General features: G+C 44.9%; 1 protein-coding gene across 1 annotated transcript in view; it reads right to left on the reverse strand.

Moving 5' to 3' along the window:
- Positions 1-2,380: 2,380 nt before the first annotated feature.
- The window catches only part of LOC118370003 (heparan-sulfate 6-O-sulfotransferase 3-B-like), a 29,867-nt gene continuing 13,317 nt past the window's right edge, over positions 2,381-18,930 (reverse strand). Inside the window, exon 2 of the mRNA XM_052499318.1 lies at positions 2,381-6,596. Within this exon, the coding sequence (XP_052355278.1) occupies positions 5,828-6,596 (769 nt within the window). The 3' untranslated portion in view covers positions 2,381-5,827. The remainder of the gene's footprint in view (positions 6,597-18,930) is intronic.

Consider the following 18,930-nt stretch of genomic DNA (forward strand, 5'->3'; position numbering starts at 1 on the left):
TGCATGACTTGAGAGAAACAAGAACATGATATTTGTCCCAGGACCAGAAACATGTCAATATGATTCAGACACCAAATATTTTCACTTCTATACCCAGTGTTGGCACTCTTTCAGGTATGTATTTCTCACGTACTTGACGCAAGCAACAATAACATTTAGTCTAGGAACAAGGAACAGGTTGGCTAGGGACGAAAAGGAGTGGCTGGGCAGAAAGATTTCCTGCTGTTAAGTGACGTTTGTTTTACATCTTACATTATGGAGAATCACAGAACCACTTCCTAAAAAGGACACTGATAATCAACTCTATGATCCTGTTTTTCCTCTGAAGGCTATTTACTATAATATATTATTCATCCAATTTGATTTCAAATAATTTCATCATTTGATAGTAGCAAATAGCTAACAAACTAGTGTCAGATTAGAGGTGCTTAAATGTTCATTTGAGGCTGTACTATTTGAATCCCACATCAAAGGGTGGTAATGTCCACTGTCCACCCTCCCTTGTGGGAGCCCAGACCTCACTTCAGATTCAAAGCTGAAAGCAAGTATCTACCGCAAAGAAACCCTTGAGTGAACTCTCTGACAGTAAAAAAGACCTCTGTATAGTATCTTGCTACCATAACACAATGAGAACAGTATAGAGGAGTGATAGGCTAGGATATAAACTTGAATGTGAATATAAATGAGTAGGCCTTTGTGTGTAACAAGTTGCTCCTGTCTCTAGCTGCAATTGATTGCCGGCTGTTGTTTCTTGTCAACTTTTCAATCTCTTCCTCTACCGTTCCGGTAAACATTGTTGAGAAGTTCCTCTGATGAATACCCCATGTCATTAGAAGCAGTGTTAAATGCATTTGAACCTTTCGAGAATGTACAGGCGTATTCCAACAGGAGCATGTGGTCTCCTATCATAGTATCTACTGTCATTCAGAGGTGTTCAGATGTACAGATTAGTGCTGTGTTGCACACTGACTGGGAACCAGGAAGTAACTGTCTCTGTCTGGTAAACACTCTCCTGTCTGGTAAACCTGGCTCTTCCTTCCTCCACACCTCCCTCTCTATCTGTATAATTTCATGTTTCTCGATTAACCACTTGTCTTTCTATTAGCACATGCCCTTCCCATATAAGTCAACTGGAATGTAAGTTGACAAAGCCACTGTTTTAGAGGTGTCTCTACAGGCCACAGCTACCTTTCTATTTAAAATATATATATATAATTCCCAAACATCAATTCTACATAATATGTTGAATATGACATAAGTGTACTGAGTATAAGGACTCCATGTGGTTCAGGGCTGTCTTCATTTCAATGTATATTTAAGGTAAATTAGTCAACCCGAACAACCGGAATGGCCCATTTCAATCAACAGTGAGAGATCTTCTTCAGAAATGAGGAGTGATTGGATTGTTTGTTCTTTAGAAATGATGTCACCAAACGATTCTACTACACCATGTGTCATATCCCTTTATGTGTCACTGTAACGAGTGCGCTGAGAGTCAGGAAGCAAGTACAGGGAGTGAGTGAGTGTTGTAATAAATAAACAAACCACAAACAACGCACTGACACGAAACAGAGTCAATAACACCTGAGGAAAGAACCAAGGGGAGTGACAGATATAGGGAAGATAATCAAGGAGGTGTTCTGGGATTAATTTGCACTTTTTGCACCAAAGTACGTTCATCTCTAGGAGACAGAACGTGTCTCCTTCCTGAGCAGTATGACAGCTGCGTGGTCCCATGGTGTTTATACTTTCGTACTATTGTTTGTACAGATGAACACGGTACCTTCAGGCATTTTGAAATTGCTCCCAAGGATGAACCAGTGTTTTGGAGGTCTGCAATTATTTTCAAGGTCTTGGCTGATTTCTTTTGATTTTCCCATGATGTCAAGCAAAGAGGCACTGAGTTTGAAGGTCGGCCTTGAAATTCATCAAAAGCTTCTAAAGCCATGACATCATTTTCTGGAATTTTCCAAGCTGTTTAAAGGCACAGTCAACTTAGCGTATGTAAACTTCTGACCCACTGGAATTGTGATACAGTGAATTATAAGTGAAATAATCTGTCTGTAAACATTTGTTGAAACAATTACTTGTGTCATGCACAAAGTAGGTGTCCTAACCGACTTGCCAAAACTATAGTTTGTTAACAAGAAATTTGTGGAGTGGTTGAAAAATGGATTTTAATGACTCCAACCTAAGTGTATGTAAACCTCTGACTTCCAACTGTAGATCACTGGTTCTGTTCTCTCTTCATCACATCACACCAGCCTCTCTGGTGTGTAGAAATCCCCAGGGTGACTATGTACCCAGATGAAGGAGAACGGCATTCAGACAGCCTACTCTTTATTGTGCTGCGTTGGAGTCAAGCTCAATGGCACTTTAAACACTTAATTTCACCCTGAACTGCCTGTAACCAAAACTAATGGCTAACAGCTGCTCTGCACCACCATGACGTAAGAAGGCTCTAATTGGTTCAGACAGCCAGCCTATTGTGCCTCCCCCCGGTGTTTATTTCTAACATCTTAAACAGAGTTCCATCACACAGTGTGTGAGTGTGTCTACGTGTTTGTGTGAGTGTTTGTGTGTGTGTTTGTGTGTGTGTCTACGTGTGTTCGTGAGTGTTTGTGTGAGTGTTTGTGTGTGTGTGTGTGTGTGTGAGTGTTTGTGTTTGTGTGAGTGTTTGTGTGTGAGTGTGTGTCTACGTGTGTGTGTGAGTGTTTGTGTGTGTGTTTGTGTGTGAGCGTTTGTGGATTTGACAGGGAAGGCGTGCGAAGAGAACTGGATGTCATCAAGACTTCTCTTTGTCATGAATAACACAATGTGAACGGAAGCAGAAAAAAGGACAGATTTTGGAAAGCTTGGAAATCAGTGGTACGCTGCGTACATTTAATGAACAGCTTTCCTACAGGTGAACGTCTTGAATACCATCATACTGTACATACTAACTCATAGTTGGAAAGCAAACTTACAAGGTCAACTAATACAAGTCCTGTCCTAAATAACCAAAGTATGGGAGGGTGGTTAATGAATACTTTATTGTGTTATTTACTATCGTATCTTACTTTAGATATCATGAGCAAGTTCTAGGTTGCAAAGCTACCGCTAATTCACCAAAGTTACTGTAATTTTCAGTAATTTTGGTAATTAAAATGTAATCTTTGGTAACTTTGGTCATTTACTCGAATAACTTAAAAAATATATATTCATATATGTATACATTTTTTATATCTGTGTCCATATTGTCCATGACTTTCTAGTGTATAGACCATATCGTTCAAGAGGAAATAGCCTAATTAATGAAAAAAAAGCATCTAATCAAGAATGGCATTATTTTCATTTAACTCTGCAACTCTTCCAACTATTGACTTTTTTCACAACTGCTACCAGTTTGATGCCAAAACAGTGACAACAAAGACATAGAAGTGTGTAAAAAAATATAAAGGTGTTTTACGCTGAAACCCTCATATTAAACACCAATGGTATTCACTAAGTTGATGGTTTATATTTGGATAATATTTTACAGGTTTTTCATTCAATTTCTTCTTTTAAAATCTTATGTGATTATTTTATACATTTTACATGTGATAAGGCCACATAGAGGGCCATATATAATTACAGACACCTGTGATAAACTGAAGTACCCAAAATGACCTGTAGATGTCATCTGATAAAATACCCAAAAAAAGCTACCAAAATTCTGGTAGTTTACTGGTAAACTTTGAAAGTTTCCAGTATTATACAGTACTGTGCAAATGTTTTAGGCAGGTGTGAAAAAATTCTGTAAAGTAAGAACGCTTTCAAAAATAGACATGTTAATAGATTATATTTATCAATTAACAAAAATGCAAAGTGAGTGAACAGAAGAAAAATCTACATCAAATCAATATTTGGTGTGACCACCCTTTGCCTTCAGAACAGCATAAATTCCTCTAGGTACATTTGCACACACTTTGAAGGAACTCAGCAGGTAGTTGGCCCAAACATCTTGGAGAACTAACCACAGTTCTTTTACATTTACATTCTTCTGTGGATTTAGGCAACCTCAGGTGCTACTCTCTTCATGTAATCCCAGACAGACTCGATGATGTTGAGATCAGGGCTCTGTGGAGGCCATACCATCACTTCCATGACTCCTTGTTCTTCTTTACGTTGAAGATAGTTCTTAATGACTTTCACAGTATGTTTGGGGTTGTTGTCATGCTGTAGAATACATTTCGGGCCAATCAGATGCCTCCCTGATAGTATTGCATGATAGATAAGTATCTGCATGTAATTCTCAGCATTGAGGAGACCATTAATTCTGACCCAATCCCCAACTCCATTTGCAGAAATGCAGCCCCAAACCTCCACCATTCTTCACTGTTGCCTGCAGACACACATTTGTGAACCGCTCTCAGCACTTCGGTGAACAAACTGCCTTCTGCTACAGCCAAATATTTCACATTTTGACTCCTCAGTCCAGAGCATCTGCTGCCATTTTTCTGTACCCCAGTTCTTGTGTTTTTGTGCATAGTTGAGACGCTTGGCCTTGTTTCCATGTCGGAGATATGGTTTTTATTTTTATTTAAAAAATGTAGCCCCTTTTTCTCCCCAATCTCGTGGTATCCAATTGTTAATAGCTACTATCTCATCTCATCAACTCCCGTACGGGCTCGACAAAGGTCGAAAGTCATGCGTCCTCCGATACACAACCCAACCAAGCCGCACTGCTTCTTAACACAGCGCGCATCCAACCTGGAAGCCAGCCGCACCAATGTGTCGGAGGAAACACTGTGCACCTGGCAACCTTGGTTAGCGTGCACTGCGCCCGGCCCGCCACAGGAGTCGCTGGTGCGCGATGAGACAAGGACATCCCTACCGGCCAAACCCTCCTTATCCCGGACGACACTAGGTCAATTGTGCGTCGCCCCACGGACCTCCCGGTCGCGGCTGGTTGCGACAGAACCTGGGCGCGAACCCAGAGTCTCTGGTGGCACCCGGGAGGCCTGGAGGTATGGCTTTTTGGCCGCAAGTCTTCCAGGAAGGACACTTCTGAGCATACATCTACGGACAGTAGATGGGTGTACCAGTGTCCCTCTGTTTTCTGCCAATTCTGATTGTGAAGGGAAGTAAGCATGATGTGTCTTTCATCTGCTGCAGTAAGTTTCCTTGGCCAACCACTGAATCTACGGTCCTCAACATTGTCCGTTTCTTTGTGCTTCTTCAAAAAACATCTGGAAACCCCTGTCTGCCTTGATATTTCTGCCTGGGAGAGACCTTGCTGATGCAGTATAACTACCTTGTGTCTTGTTGCTGGGCTCAGTCTTGCCATGGTGTATGACTTTTGACAGTAAACTGTCTTCAGCAACCTCACCGTGTTAGCTTACCTGCCTAAAACGTTTGCACAGTACTGCACCCTCCCTTTGCAACCCGAAGCGAACCACATTACTTTTCAAGAATCCTGAGGCGCTCATTTTATTTACATACAGTCCCATGGAGATTCTGATAAAATCTTGTAGATTGTCCATTTGACACCGTAGAGTTGCTCAGCAACTTTGAAGAACAGACAAGCATTAGAAAATGAACACACACAATACACTCTGCATGAGAGGAGAAACAAAAGTTTACCACATCATAATATATAGTAATAATAAATAAATACATCCATCTGAAAGATTAAGACACCATTGGGCAGCCCAAGGCAGAGAGAGAGGGAGGGAGCAGGCAGAGAGAGAGAGAGAGAGAGAGAGAGAGAGAGAGAGAGAGAGAGAGAGAGAGAGAGAGAGAGAGAGAGAGAGAGAGAGAGAGAGAGAGAGACTAGAGTACTAGTCCTTACATGGGTGTTACGGCCTCACCATCTCACCACCTGGCTGCTGTAGTCCTCTGTGGTGGCTACACCTCCCACCTCCTCCCCTTCCACCCCCTCTATCTCCCTCTCCTCCTCCCTCCTGGCTTTGGAGATAGAGGCTGTGTGCTGGTGTAGCCGCTGCCTCTCCTCCTGCCTCTCCTGCCTCCTCCTCAGCCTCTGCTCCTGGTGCTGTGTCTGGCGGCTGTACTGGTACCTCCAGAGGAACAGCTCCTTGGCGTACTCGTACAGCTCCACGTCCAGGGCGTTGAGCCCCTCGATGCGCCGCCGCAGAGCCCCCTCCCCCACCCCCACGCTGGCCGCCCGCGTGCTGTTGATCTGCGTGAAAGCCTGGATGAAGCGCAGGCCGAACGTCCGCTCAAACAGGTACTGCGTCTTGCGCTGGAACTCGGTCAGGCCGTAGAAGGCCATGTTGCGGAGGTTGTTCTTGGCACTGGCTAGTAGGACGCGGCCGCGCTCCCGTTCGGGCCCGGCGGTGAAGGTGGAGAAGTTGTAGCAGCCCACCAGGCTGAGGTCGGCCAGCATGCGGACCTGCCGGTTGTTGGCCAGGTTGGAAGGGCAGTCCATGAAGTTGGTCAGCGTGACCCCGGTCCAGTCGTCGCCACTGTAGCAGGCGGGCAGTTCGTCCTGGGTGGGAGAGCGGCCGTCACACATGTGCAGGGCTGTCTTCCAGGTGGCGCCACGCTGCACGTGCTTCCACTCACTCAGGTAGCGGGAGACAGGGTCCCTTAGCATGGTGATGTAGTAGAAGTTCCTGCAGCAGCAAAGACAGAAAGAGACATTAGTTTCAATACTTGCTTCCTTTCCATGCCTCCTGTCCTTATCTTTTTTCCTCCGTGCTCTCCAATCTGTAATGACAGAACTGGGAAGTGGGAGAGTTAGAGAGAGTGAGACTGGCACACGTCTTTCACTTTCCCTCCCTCTATCTAACACTCACTGATGAGCTAGATGGTGGCAATGAGCTATAATTATTTGACCATGTGAGAGAGACAAAAAGGTGGAAATGGGGCGATGAAAAGAGTGAAGAAAATATTATATTTATCACATTTAAAAATAGCCAGAACTCTGATAACGCTCTCTCTAAACAGTGATCCTAATGAGCTGAGAGCACAGTGGGCTATCTCATTTTTAATACGGAATAAGAGATATTTCTCATCTTATTGCTAGGCCTCCCTAGCTCCTGAATATGCATGCCTTGGTATCTTCCTTTCACTACATAACAAATAGCTACATTTAAGAAGCCGTTTTCATTGCGCTCCACTGTACTTTTTCGGGAAGATGATCAATTTATCGAACATCCAATCCCTAGAGGATTTCTCATAAATCAAAAAAGGGAATATAGGCTAAAGATGAGCGTGTAGTCAGAGAGATCCCATTCTATGTATATAGAATCACTTCTTCTAACACAGATCAACTCGCATTGCAGTATTTTCTACATTCGTTTTCTACATAGTCAAAAAAAGTAAGGGAACCGTTTTGGGCACTGGAAAAAAATAGTAGCACCCCCCTTGACAGGTAGTGACGGGAGTTTGAGAATTGAAAGCTGCAGCTACATGGAGTCAGACTGTGTCAAACAGAGCGCTGCTTGTTTCCACTTTGAGATCCCTAACGGCGAGCTGCTAGAGGTTTATGAGGAGCGGGTAGGAAAAGAGTAGACTGTCAGAGGAGACGGAGCGTCACGAAGCATTCACTTGTACATTCTGAATCAGATGGGAACACTTGACGAATAAGGAACAGACACTTTATAAAATAGATGCCATAGTCAACACTGAATTGCTAACATTTTGCCTGATCAGAAACTGAATTGCTTGAACAGGACTTTCTCAACGGTGAGCAATGGGGTTGAGTAGTCAGAGTATGTCTGATGTTGTCTCTATTCTGATGAACAAATATTGATTTCTACCAAACCTCTTAGGGGTAATTGAGAAAAGTGAAATGTCAGTCTGCACCACTGAAGTGGTAATAATGGCTCTGTGACTGTCATTTAAAGAACCATCTGACTGTTGACCTTTTGGTGCAGGGGACACACACACACCACCCTCAAAGGTAATTAGGAGATTATTTGTCAGGTGGCAGACTACCATCGACCAAGATTTTAATGTGTCAGCAGAAATAGATCCTAACAAAGTTTTCTCTCATGATACACACGTGCGAGCGTGCGCGCACACGCACACACAGAGACTCACACACATGCACACACACATGCACACACACATGCACACACACGCTCCAAGCCGTAATGGATATCCGACCACGGCACAGGCTGTAAATGTATTAAACTGGCAGCTTTGATACACTGAGAGTGTGGGGAGAGATGGACACACACACCCAGAGCTGTACAGAGAGATGGACACACACTCCCACAGCTGTACAGAGAGATGGACACACACTCCCACAGCTGTACAGAGAGATGGACACACACTCCCACAGCTGTACAGAGAGATGGACACACTCTCAGAGCTGTACAGAGAGATGGACACACACTCCCACAGCTGTACAGAGAGATGGACACACACTCTCAGAGCTGTACAGAGAGATGGACACACACTCCCACAGCTGTACAGAGAGATGGACACACTCCCAGAGCTGTACAGAGAGATGGACACACACTCCCACAGCTGTACAGAGAGATGGACACACACTCTCAGAGCTGTACAGAGAGATGGACACACACTCCCACAGCTGTACAGAGAGATGGACACACTCCCAGAGCTGTACAGAGAGATGGACACACACTCTCAGAGCTGTACAGAGAGATGGACACACACTCTCAGAGCTGTACAGAGAGATGGACACACACTCCCAGAGCTGTACAGAGAGATGGACACACACTCTCAGAGCTGTACAGAGAGATTGACACACACTCCCACAGCTGTACAGAGAGATGGACACACACTCTCAGAGCTGTACAGAGAGATGGACACACACTCCCACAGCTGTACAGAGAGATGGACACACACTCAGAGCTGTACAGAGAGATGGACACACACTCCCACAGCTGTACAGAGAGATGGACACACACTCAGAGCTGTACAGAGAGATGGACACACACTCCCAGAGCTGTACAGAGAGATGGACACACACTCCCACAGCTGTACAGAGAGATGGACACACACTCCCACAGCTGTACAGAGAGATGGACACACTCTCCGAGCTGTACAGAGAGATGGACACACACTCCCAGAGCTGTACAGAGAGATGGACACACTCCCAGAGCTGCTGCCTACACAGTGTTTCAGGGAAGAGGGCATTTTAGACCTCCATTACCTACAGATGTAGGACCTTTATTTGATCACCCTTTTGTTGCTGAGCATTTTCCTTCACCGCAGGAATGATATGCATAAATTCACTGAAAACCCACAGTTCTATTAAGAGTATATTACTTTTCATGTTACTACATTTTGACCAGCTAATAGCCTAACCGCTGTTCAAGTGACATTATTGACTAAATGTTCAAATCCTGTTGCTGCAGGATTATTTTGCTGTGACAATATGATTTATTTAACAAGGCAAGTCAGTTAAGAACAAATTCTTATTTACAATGACGGCCTAGGAACAGTGGGTTAACTGCCTTGTTCAGGGACAGAGTTTTAAATTGTCAGCTCGGGGATTCAATCTAGGAACCTTTCGTTTACTGGCTCAGCGCTCTGACCATCAGGCTACCTGGTTAGAGGCCCAATTAAGATCCTACATCTGGGCCGCTAACAACAGGACAGGCCCATCAATACGTCTCTACACAATCCAGACATTCTAGCTCCATCCTCCTATTCTTCCATAGTGACCTATTGACATGAATGGGCGAATGTCAAAGCACTCCGATTACTTGCCTGTGTGTGTGTGTGTGTGTGTGTGTGTGTGTGTGTGTGTGTGTGTGTGTGTGTGTGTGTGTGTGTGTGTGTGTGTGTGTGTGTGTGTGTGTGTGTGTGTGTGTGTGTGTGTGTGTGTGTGTGTGTTCGAGCGACAGAGTGGTTGGGAAGATCAGGGCATCAATCAACAGTTAATAGAGTCCGTCATCAAACAATGGAGTGTTCAGCTTTATCTTACTGTGCAAAACAACAGTGCACACGCACATTGTTTCAACATGCACACGTTTGGCATGTTATTGACCTGGGACAACATCATATTCTGTAACAGGATGGATGTTGACTTACAGACTGGCTACATTCCATGCATTTACATATATACTGAACCAAAATATAAATGCAACATGTAAAGTGTTGGTTCCATGTTTCATGAGCTGAAATAAACGATCTCAGACATTTTCCATACGCACAAAAAGCTTATTTCTCTCACATTTTGTGCACAAATTTGTTTACATCCCGGTTAGTAAGCATTTCTCCTTTGCCAAGATAATCCATCGACCTGACAGGTGTGGCATATCAATAAGCTGATTAAACAGCATGATCATTACACAGGTGTACCTTGTGCTGGGGACAATAAAAGGCCACTCTAAAATGTGCAGTTTTGTCACACAACACAATGCCACAAATGTCTCAAGTTTTGCAGGAGTGTGCAATTGGCATGCTGACTGCAGGAATGTCCACCAGAGCTGTTGACAGAGAATTGAATGTTAATTTCTCTACCATAAGCCACCTCCAATGTCGTTTTAGAGAATTTGGCAGTACATCCAACCAGCTTCACAACCGCAGACCACGGGTAACCACGCCAGCCCAGGACCTCCACATCCGGCTTCTTCACCTGTGGGATCATCTGAGACCAGCCCCCCGGACAGCTGATAAAACAAAGCCCTTCTGATTGGCTGGGCCTGGCTCCCCAGTGGGTGGTCATGTGAAATCCACAGATTAGGGCCTAATGAATTTATTTCAATTGACTGATTTCCTTATGAACTGTAAATTGTTGCATGTTGCATTTATATGTTTTGTTCATTATACTAGTTTCATTTCTACAGCACAGAAAGAACTCCAGTCACTTGAAGCTGACCAGAGCCTGAGGGCTTGTTTTACTGTGTTAGTGCCAGTCATCTATAAAATGGGATGAAATCTAAATAAAACATGCTGTGAAACTGTACTCCAAACTATTTAACGCCAAATCGTATATACTCTGTGTGCTTATACATATATTACGATCCCTTATAAATGACACTCAAACAATGCTCAGGGTCCATCATATTTTTCATAATTTCATAATTGATATAAATTATTTTTTTATCACAGAATATCTGGTGGGTTTATGTCAAATAGTTTTTATATTTTTGTATGTAAATGTACATAAAGTGTAATATCGGGATGCAAACTCAAAATGTAATCCATTTCAACTATTTAACTGACATGGTACATGTGTCTTCTATTTTCAAAGCCCATAACCATGTGTGTATAATTTAGTTTCAAAGAAGATTTGTTTAAGACTACCAAGAAACACTCTGTGTGTGACCCTTGTTCAGCCCACTGCAGTAAAAGGTTAAATGCTGCAGGTAGATGGACAGATCTAGCTTACCATCCTCAAACCGGTACTTTAACCCTGACCTTAGATGACCGTCTACACTACAACTCCCTCCCACTGTTTCAACAGCTGTAGCGGGTTGCTACTCCTCTAATGAATATGTGTGAATTCTACTGGGTTTCCATAATGGAATGAGACAGCTCGGATTCTATTAGCGTGGCTGGAGGACTGATCCTGTCTGATGACTTCATTGAGAAACAAACTACTATTCGCACAGAGCTCAATCAGAGAGGTGCAGGTAAATACACTTGATTGATTGATTGATTGATTGATTGATTGAAATGAGCCCAGCTCCTCTCTGTGTTGCTCTCACAAAATCCCTGTGTAACTTCAATTCAAGTTGTGTTACAACAAGGAATATGAACATGTACTGTAAGAAGCCGAAATAACTTAATATTCATAACCACGAAGTCACTAATATTTATTGAGATAAAAGAGCAAACCAAGCAATATAGGGAAAGTAAGTAAATGAGCAACAACGTAATTCACTACGACATAATCATTTTCATTCAGAAGAACACCCCTCATCTTCTGGCATGGTCAATGCAATGGTTGTGTCTAAAATGGCACCCTATTCCATGTAGTGCACTTATTTTGACAAAAGTAGTGAATTGTTATAAGAAATAGGGTGCCATTTTAGATGCATCTGACCCAGTGGCAGAGAGGCCTCTATCCACTAATAAGATGAGTGCCACTCAATCATTCATAACAGACCATTTCAACAGTGCATAGGAGCACTCTGGGCAAGCAATCAATACTGCCCTGCCAGAACTCCCAGTGTCTGTCTGATGGATGGTTGAATAAAGATAATTGGTCAAATACTTAAAAAAAAAACTAAATGGGCAAAGTTGGCTTATGGCATTTAACACGGCTGGAGTTGTATCCACTGGACTTCAGTAAGCTATACAGTGTCTGCTGACCTTTTAGACATAGTTCTCTGGTTTAGAAATGTCTGAGGGGAACAGAGGGTGTTATGGGTACTCGGACCCATGGTAGTCGGGAAGATACTTGGACACAAACTCTTATGATAAAAAATAATAAAACTCTAAGAAAACAGTATGCTGCTATATCAGACAAAGCACTCAATGACTAACTTAAATGAATGGACGGGACACTTAAAACAGGAGCAATAGGATTTGAAACACCTTGTATTCCCATAGACCTAGAATTCTATTTCTATGCCCCTCTTATGGCCTGATCTCCAAGTCTCCTTCATCTGCAGTGCAGACAGCCTCTCATTGATTTCCCGGAGTGTGTGGGGCAAACTTGACGCTATTGCTGTCTCCCCCTTGCCTCCCCTCACCTTCCCCTCGCTTGCTTAGGCTTTAAAGGAACTCGCGCCGTAGAGGAAATGTGGAACATGGGATCAATATTAGCCAAGACAATTCTCATTCATTACTATTAAGGACACACACTGGCTTGATGAGGTGGAATTGAGTCACTTCCTGGAAAATGGCTCAAATCAAATACAATGTTATTTGTCACATGCTTCATAAACAACAGGTGTAGACTGACAGTGAAATACTTACTTACGGGCCCTTCCCAACAAAGGAGAGATCATTTTTTTAACAATAAAAAAGAACAACAAGAGGAATAAATACACAATGTTGATGCACAGGGGAAATTGAGGTAGATATGTACATATAGGTAGGGGTAAAGTGACTAGGCAACAGGGTTGATAGTAGCAGCAGTGTATGTAATGAGTCAAAAGAGTTAGTTCAAAAAGGGACAATGCAGATAGTGCGGGTAGCTATTTGGGTAACTATTGAACGGTCTTATGGCTTGGGGTTAGAAGCTATTCGGGGTCCTGCTGGTTCCAGACTTCATGCACTGGTACCACTTGACGTGCGCTAGCAGAGAGAACAGTCTATGACTTGGGTGGCTGGAGTCTTTGACAATGTTTAGGGCCTTTCTCTGGCACCACCTGGTATAGAGGTCCTGGATGGCAGGGAGCTCTGCCCAGTATGCACTTCCCTCTGTAGTGCTTTGTGGTCCGATGCCGAGCAGTTGCCATACCAAGCGGTGATGCAGTTAGCCTGGAGCTATCCTGGAGCTAGGCCCATCTCTGGGCTAGCAGAAGAAATCCTTCAGATAATTCCCGGGCTTCAATACCCCTTTTGCCAATTAGCCTGGATCCTTTGCTGCCGACACGGAGCCCCGCCGATCCATCTCGACTGGTCTACTGACGTAACCGTCCCAGGGGGTTTCTGTCCCAAGCAAGCACCAGTTAGCCTGGAGCTAGCCTCAAGCTAGGCCCATCTCCCGACTTAGCCGAAGAAATTCATCAGATAATTCCTGGGCTTCACTCACTGGTTCCTATGATCACTCGGCTACACATGCCTATCCCTAATGTCAATATGCCTTGTCTATTGCTGTTTTGGTTAGTAATTTTAGTCTATTTCACTGAGCCTCCAGCCCTGCTCAATATGCCTTATGTTCCACCCCCCACACATGCGGTGACCGCACCTGGCTTAAATGGTGCCTCTAGAAACAAAACCTCTCTCATCGTCACTCAATGCCTAGGTTTACCTCACTGTACTCACATCCTACCATACCCTTGTCTGTACATTATGCCTTGAATCTATTCTTCCGCACCCAGAAACCTGCTCCTTTTACTCGATGTTCCGAACGTACTAGACGACCAGTTCTTTTAGCCTTAAGCTGTACTCTTATCCTGCTCCTCTGTTCCTCTGGTGATGTAAAGGTTAACCCAGGCCCTGCAGCCCCCAGCATTACTCCCATTCCCCAGGTGCTCTCATTTGTTGACTTCTGTAACTGTAAAAGCATTGGTTTCATGCATGTTAACATTAGAAGCCTCCTCCCTAAGTTTGTTTAATTCATTGCTTTAGCACACTCCACCAAAAAGGAAGGCAACCAAAAATCCTGAAAATTCCATCCCTAACTATAACATTTTCCGTCAAGATAGAACTGCCAAAGGGGGCGGAGCTGCAATCTACTGCAGAGATAGCCTGCAGAGTTCTCTCATACTATTCAGGTCTGTGTCCAAACAATTCGAGCTTCTACTTTTAAAAATCCACCAGTTCCAGGAACACTTCTCTCTCTCTCTCTACTTGTTATAGACCCCCCTCAACCCCCAGCTGTGCCCTGGACACCATATGTGAATTGATCGGCCCCCATCTATCTTCAGAGTTCGTACTGTTAGGTGACACAAACTGGGACATGCTTATCATCCCGGACGTCCTACATTCTAAGCTAGATGCCCTCAATCTTACACAAATTATCAAGGAACCTACCAGGTACAACCCTAAATCCGTAACCATGGGAACCCTCTTAGATATCATCCTTACCAACTTGCCCTCTAAATACACCTCTGCTGTCTTCAAGCAGGCTCTCAGCGATCACTGCCTCATTACCTGCATGCGTCATGGGTCCGTGGTCAAACTACCACCCTTCATCACTGTCAAACACTCCCTAAAACACTTCAGCGAGCAGGCCTTTCTAATCGACCTGGCTCAGGTATCCTGGAAGGATATTGACCTCATCCCGTCAGTAGAGGATGCCTGGTTGCTCGTCAAAAGTGCCTTCCTGTCCATCTTAAATAAGCATGACCCATTCAAGAATTGTAGAGCTAAGAACAGATATAGCCCTTGGTTCACCCCAGACTTGACAGCCCTTGACAAAAACAAAAACATTCTGTGGCGTTCTGCATTAGCATAAAATAGCCCCCGCGATATGCAACTTTTCAGGGAAGTCAGAAACCAATATACTCAGTCAGTTAGGAAAGCTAAGGCTTGCTTCCTGTGGTACTGATTCCAAAACGTTTTGGGACACTGTAAAGTGCATGGAGAATAAGAACACCTCCTCCCAGTTGCCCAGTGCACTGAGGATAGGAAAAACTGTCACCACCGATAAATCTACGATAATCGATCATTTCAATAAATGGCTACCCCTACCCTGGCCAACATCTCAGCACTCCCTGCAGCAACTTGCCCCCCCCCGCGCTTCTCCTTCACCCAAATCCAGACAGCTGATGTTCTGAAAGAACTGCAAAATCTTGATCCCTACAAATCAGCTGGGCTAGACAATCTGGAACCTCTCTAAAATTATCCGCCAAAATTGTTGAGACTCTTACTATTAGCCTATTCAACATCTCTTTCGTATCGTCTGAGATTCCCGAAGATTGGAAAGCTGCCGCGGTCATTCCCCTCTTCAAAGGGGGAGACACTCTAGACCCAAACTGTTATAGACCTATATCCATCCTGCCCTGACATTCTAAAATCCTCAAAAGCCAATTTAATAAACAGATCACTGACCATTTCGAATCTCATCGCACCTTCTCCACTATCCAATCTGGTTTATGAGCTGGTCATGGGTGCACCTCAGCCACGCTCAATGTCCTAAACAATATCATAACCAACATCGATAAAAGACAGTACTGTGCAGCCGTCTTCATCGACCTGGCCAAGGCTATCAACTCACTTTCTTATCGGCAGACTCAATAGCCTTGGCTTCTCAAATGACTACCTCGCCTGGTTCACCAACTACTTCTCAGATAGTGTTCAGTGTGTCAAATCGGAGGGCCTGTTGTCCGGACCTCTGGCAGTCTCTATGGGGGTGGAATAGGGTTCAATTCTCAGGCCGACTCTTTTCTCTGTATATATCAATGATGGTGCTCTTGCTGCTGGTGATTCTCTGATCCACCTCCACGCAGACGACACCATTCTGTATACATCTGGCCCTTCCTTGGACACTGTGTTAACAAACCTCCAAACGAGCTTCAAGGACATACAACACTCCTTCCGTGGCCTCCAACTGCTTTTAAATGCAAGTAAAACTAAGTGCATGCTCTTCAACAGATTGCTGCCCTCACCCTCCCGCCCGACTAGCATCACTACTCTGGACGGTTCTGACCTAGAATATGTGGACAGCTACAAATACCTAGATGTCTGGTTAGACTGTAAACTCTCCTTCCAGACTCACATTAAGCATCTCCAATCCAAAATTGAATCTAGAATCGGCTTCCTATTTCGCAACAAAGCCTCCTTCACTTATGCCGCCAAACATACCCTCATAAAACTGACTATCCTACCGAACCTTGACTTTGGCGATGTTATTAACAAAATAGCCCCCAACATTCTACTCAGCAAACTGGATGTAGTCTATCACAGTGCCATCCTTTTTATCACCAAAGCCCCATATACTACCCACCACCGCGACCTGTATGCTCTCATTGGCTGGCCTTCACTACATATCCGTCGCCAAACCCACTGGCTCCAGGTCATCTATAAGTCTTTGCTAGGTAAAACCCTGCCTTATCTCAGCTCACTAGTTACCATAGCAACACCCACCCGTAGCACGCGCTCCAGCAGGTATACTGCACTGGTCATCCCCAAAGCCAACACTTACTTTGGCCGCCTTTCCTTCCAGTTCTCTGCTGCCAATAACTGGAACGAATTGCAAAAATCTCTGAAGCTGGAGTTTTATATCTCCCTCTCTAAATTTAAGCTGCTAGGGAGTCCTCAATGTAGGTCTTCCGAGGCCCCAGGAAGACGTCCCGGTGCAGGCTGCGCTGACTACAGAGGGGCTGTACCCCAGAACCTGAGACCATCCTACCCACCTCATGCCTGGCGACAGCACCCAGCTGGGGAATAGCGAAGCATGTTTGGGAGGCACAGCGTTCCCAGCCAAACCGGATGTTCGTTCCTGACGCAGTACGCTCGACGGTCCTGGAGTGGGCCCACTCCTCCAGGCTTGCCTGCCACCTGGGCTCCCAGCGGACCCTGGCTTATTGTGCAACAATGATTTTGGTGGCCTACCATGGTTCCTGACGTCTCTGCATTTGTCGTCGCTTGCATGGTCTGTGCACTGAATAAGACTCCTCGGCAAGCTCTGGCTGGTCTCCTCCAACCTCTGCCTGTCCCTCACCGTTCCTGGTTCCACTTCTCCCTAGACTTTGTCATGGGTCTCCCCCTGTCTGATGGCAACACCGCCATCCTGACCCTTGTGGATCGGTTTTCCAAAGCCGCATACTTCATTCTTCTCCCCAAGCTACCCTCTGCCAAGGAGACGGCTCAGCTCATGGTGCAGCATGTCAGCATGTCCGGATCCATAGACTGCACATTGACATGGTCTCCGACCTGCGTCCTCAATTGTCGTCCCGGATCTGGAAGGCATTCTGCACCTTCATTGGGTCGTTGGCCAGCCTGTCATCCGGGTTCCACCCCCAGTCCAAAGGCCAGTCGATGTGAGCCAACCAAGACCTAGAGACTACTCTGCGCTGCCTGGTCTCCGCCAACCCCACCACCTGGAGCCAGCAGCTTGTGTGGGTCGAATACGCCCACAACACCTTTCCCTGCTCTGCCATGGGTCTATCACCTTTTGAGAGTTCCCTGGGGTATCAGCCCGCTCTTCCCTGAAAAGGATGAAGAGGTCGTCATACCTTCTGCCCAGATGTTTGTCCGCCGCTATCGTCGTGCCTGGAGGAGAGCCTGGTCGGCCCTTCTCAAGACCACCTCCAGGTATCGACGACAAGCGGATTGCCACCGGACCCCGGCTCCTGTACCCTTTCATGTGTCCACCTTTCATGTGTCCTTTGACCTTTCATGTGTCCAGAGTTAAACCCATGTCTCACAGCCCTTTGTTTCCGCCAGGTGGCGCCTCTAGAGAGAGGGGGAGGGGGTACTGTCACACCCTGATCTGTTTCACCTGTCTTTATGCTTGTCTCTCCCTCCAGGTGTCGCCCATCTTCCCCATTATCTCCTGTGTATTTATACCTGTGTTCTTTGTTTGTCTGTTGCCAGTTTCTTTTGTTTGTGAAACCTACCAGCATTTGTTCCCCTGCTCCTGCCTGTTTCTTGCTCCTGGTTTCTAATTCTTCCCGGGTTTTCACCATTCTAATTGATTCATTAATGTCTAATTGATTCATTAATGTATACATGACTGTCTCTGAAATATGTTGATGTAAAAAAATGCGCTCAAAAGATGTCCAACAATTTAACAGAGCAGTAGATGAGTTTATCTGTCTGTATGAGGTGCCATTCTGTGGCATTGGCTAATATGCCTTATTTTTTGCTGTGGTATCGTTTTGGAATTGTTTTGGTATTGAGTGTCGTGATGGTATTGAGTATTGTGATACTAAATCTGGTATTGAAGTCAAAATGCTGGTATCGTGACAACACTAGTTGTCACGTTCGCTGGAATAATTATCGGACCAAACTGCAGCACGATATGGTTTCCACATAATATTTATTTGAAAACGCACAAAACAACAACGAAAGAACGAAACAAACAACAAACCGTGACTACAGAGGTGCTACGTGCACTAACTCAAAACAATATCCCATAAAACACAGGTGGGAAAAATTATATGATCCCCAATTAGAGACAACAATAGCCAGCTGTCTCTAATTGGGAATCATACCTAACACCTACATAGAAAAACTAAACTAGAACCCCACATAGAAAATAATAACTAGAATACCCCCCAGTCACGCCCTGACCTACTATACCATTGAAAAACAAAGGCTCTCTATGGTCAGGGCGTGATAGTCGTCCCCCCCCACAAAGGTGCGGACTCCGGCCCGCAAAACCTGAAACCAAATGGGGAGGGTAGGGGGGTTAATTAGTGTCGGTGGCGGCTCTGGTGCGGGACGAAGAAACCGCTCATC

Source organism: Oncorhynchus keta, chromosome 37, assembly GCF_023373465.1.
Source record: "Oncorhynchus keta strain PuntledgeMale-10-30-2019 chromosome 37, Oket_V2, whole genome shotgun sequence".
In the NCBI taxonomy this organism is placed as follows: domain Eukaryota; kingdom Metazoa; phylum Chordata; class Actinopteri; order Salmoniformes; family Salmonidae; genus Oncorhynchus; species Oncorhynchus keta.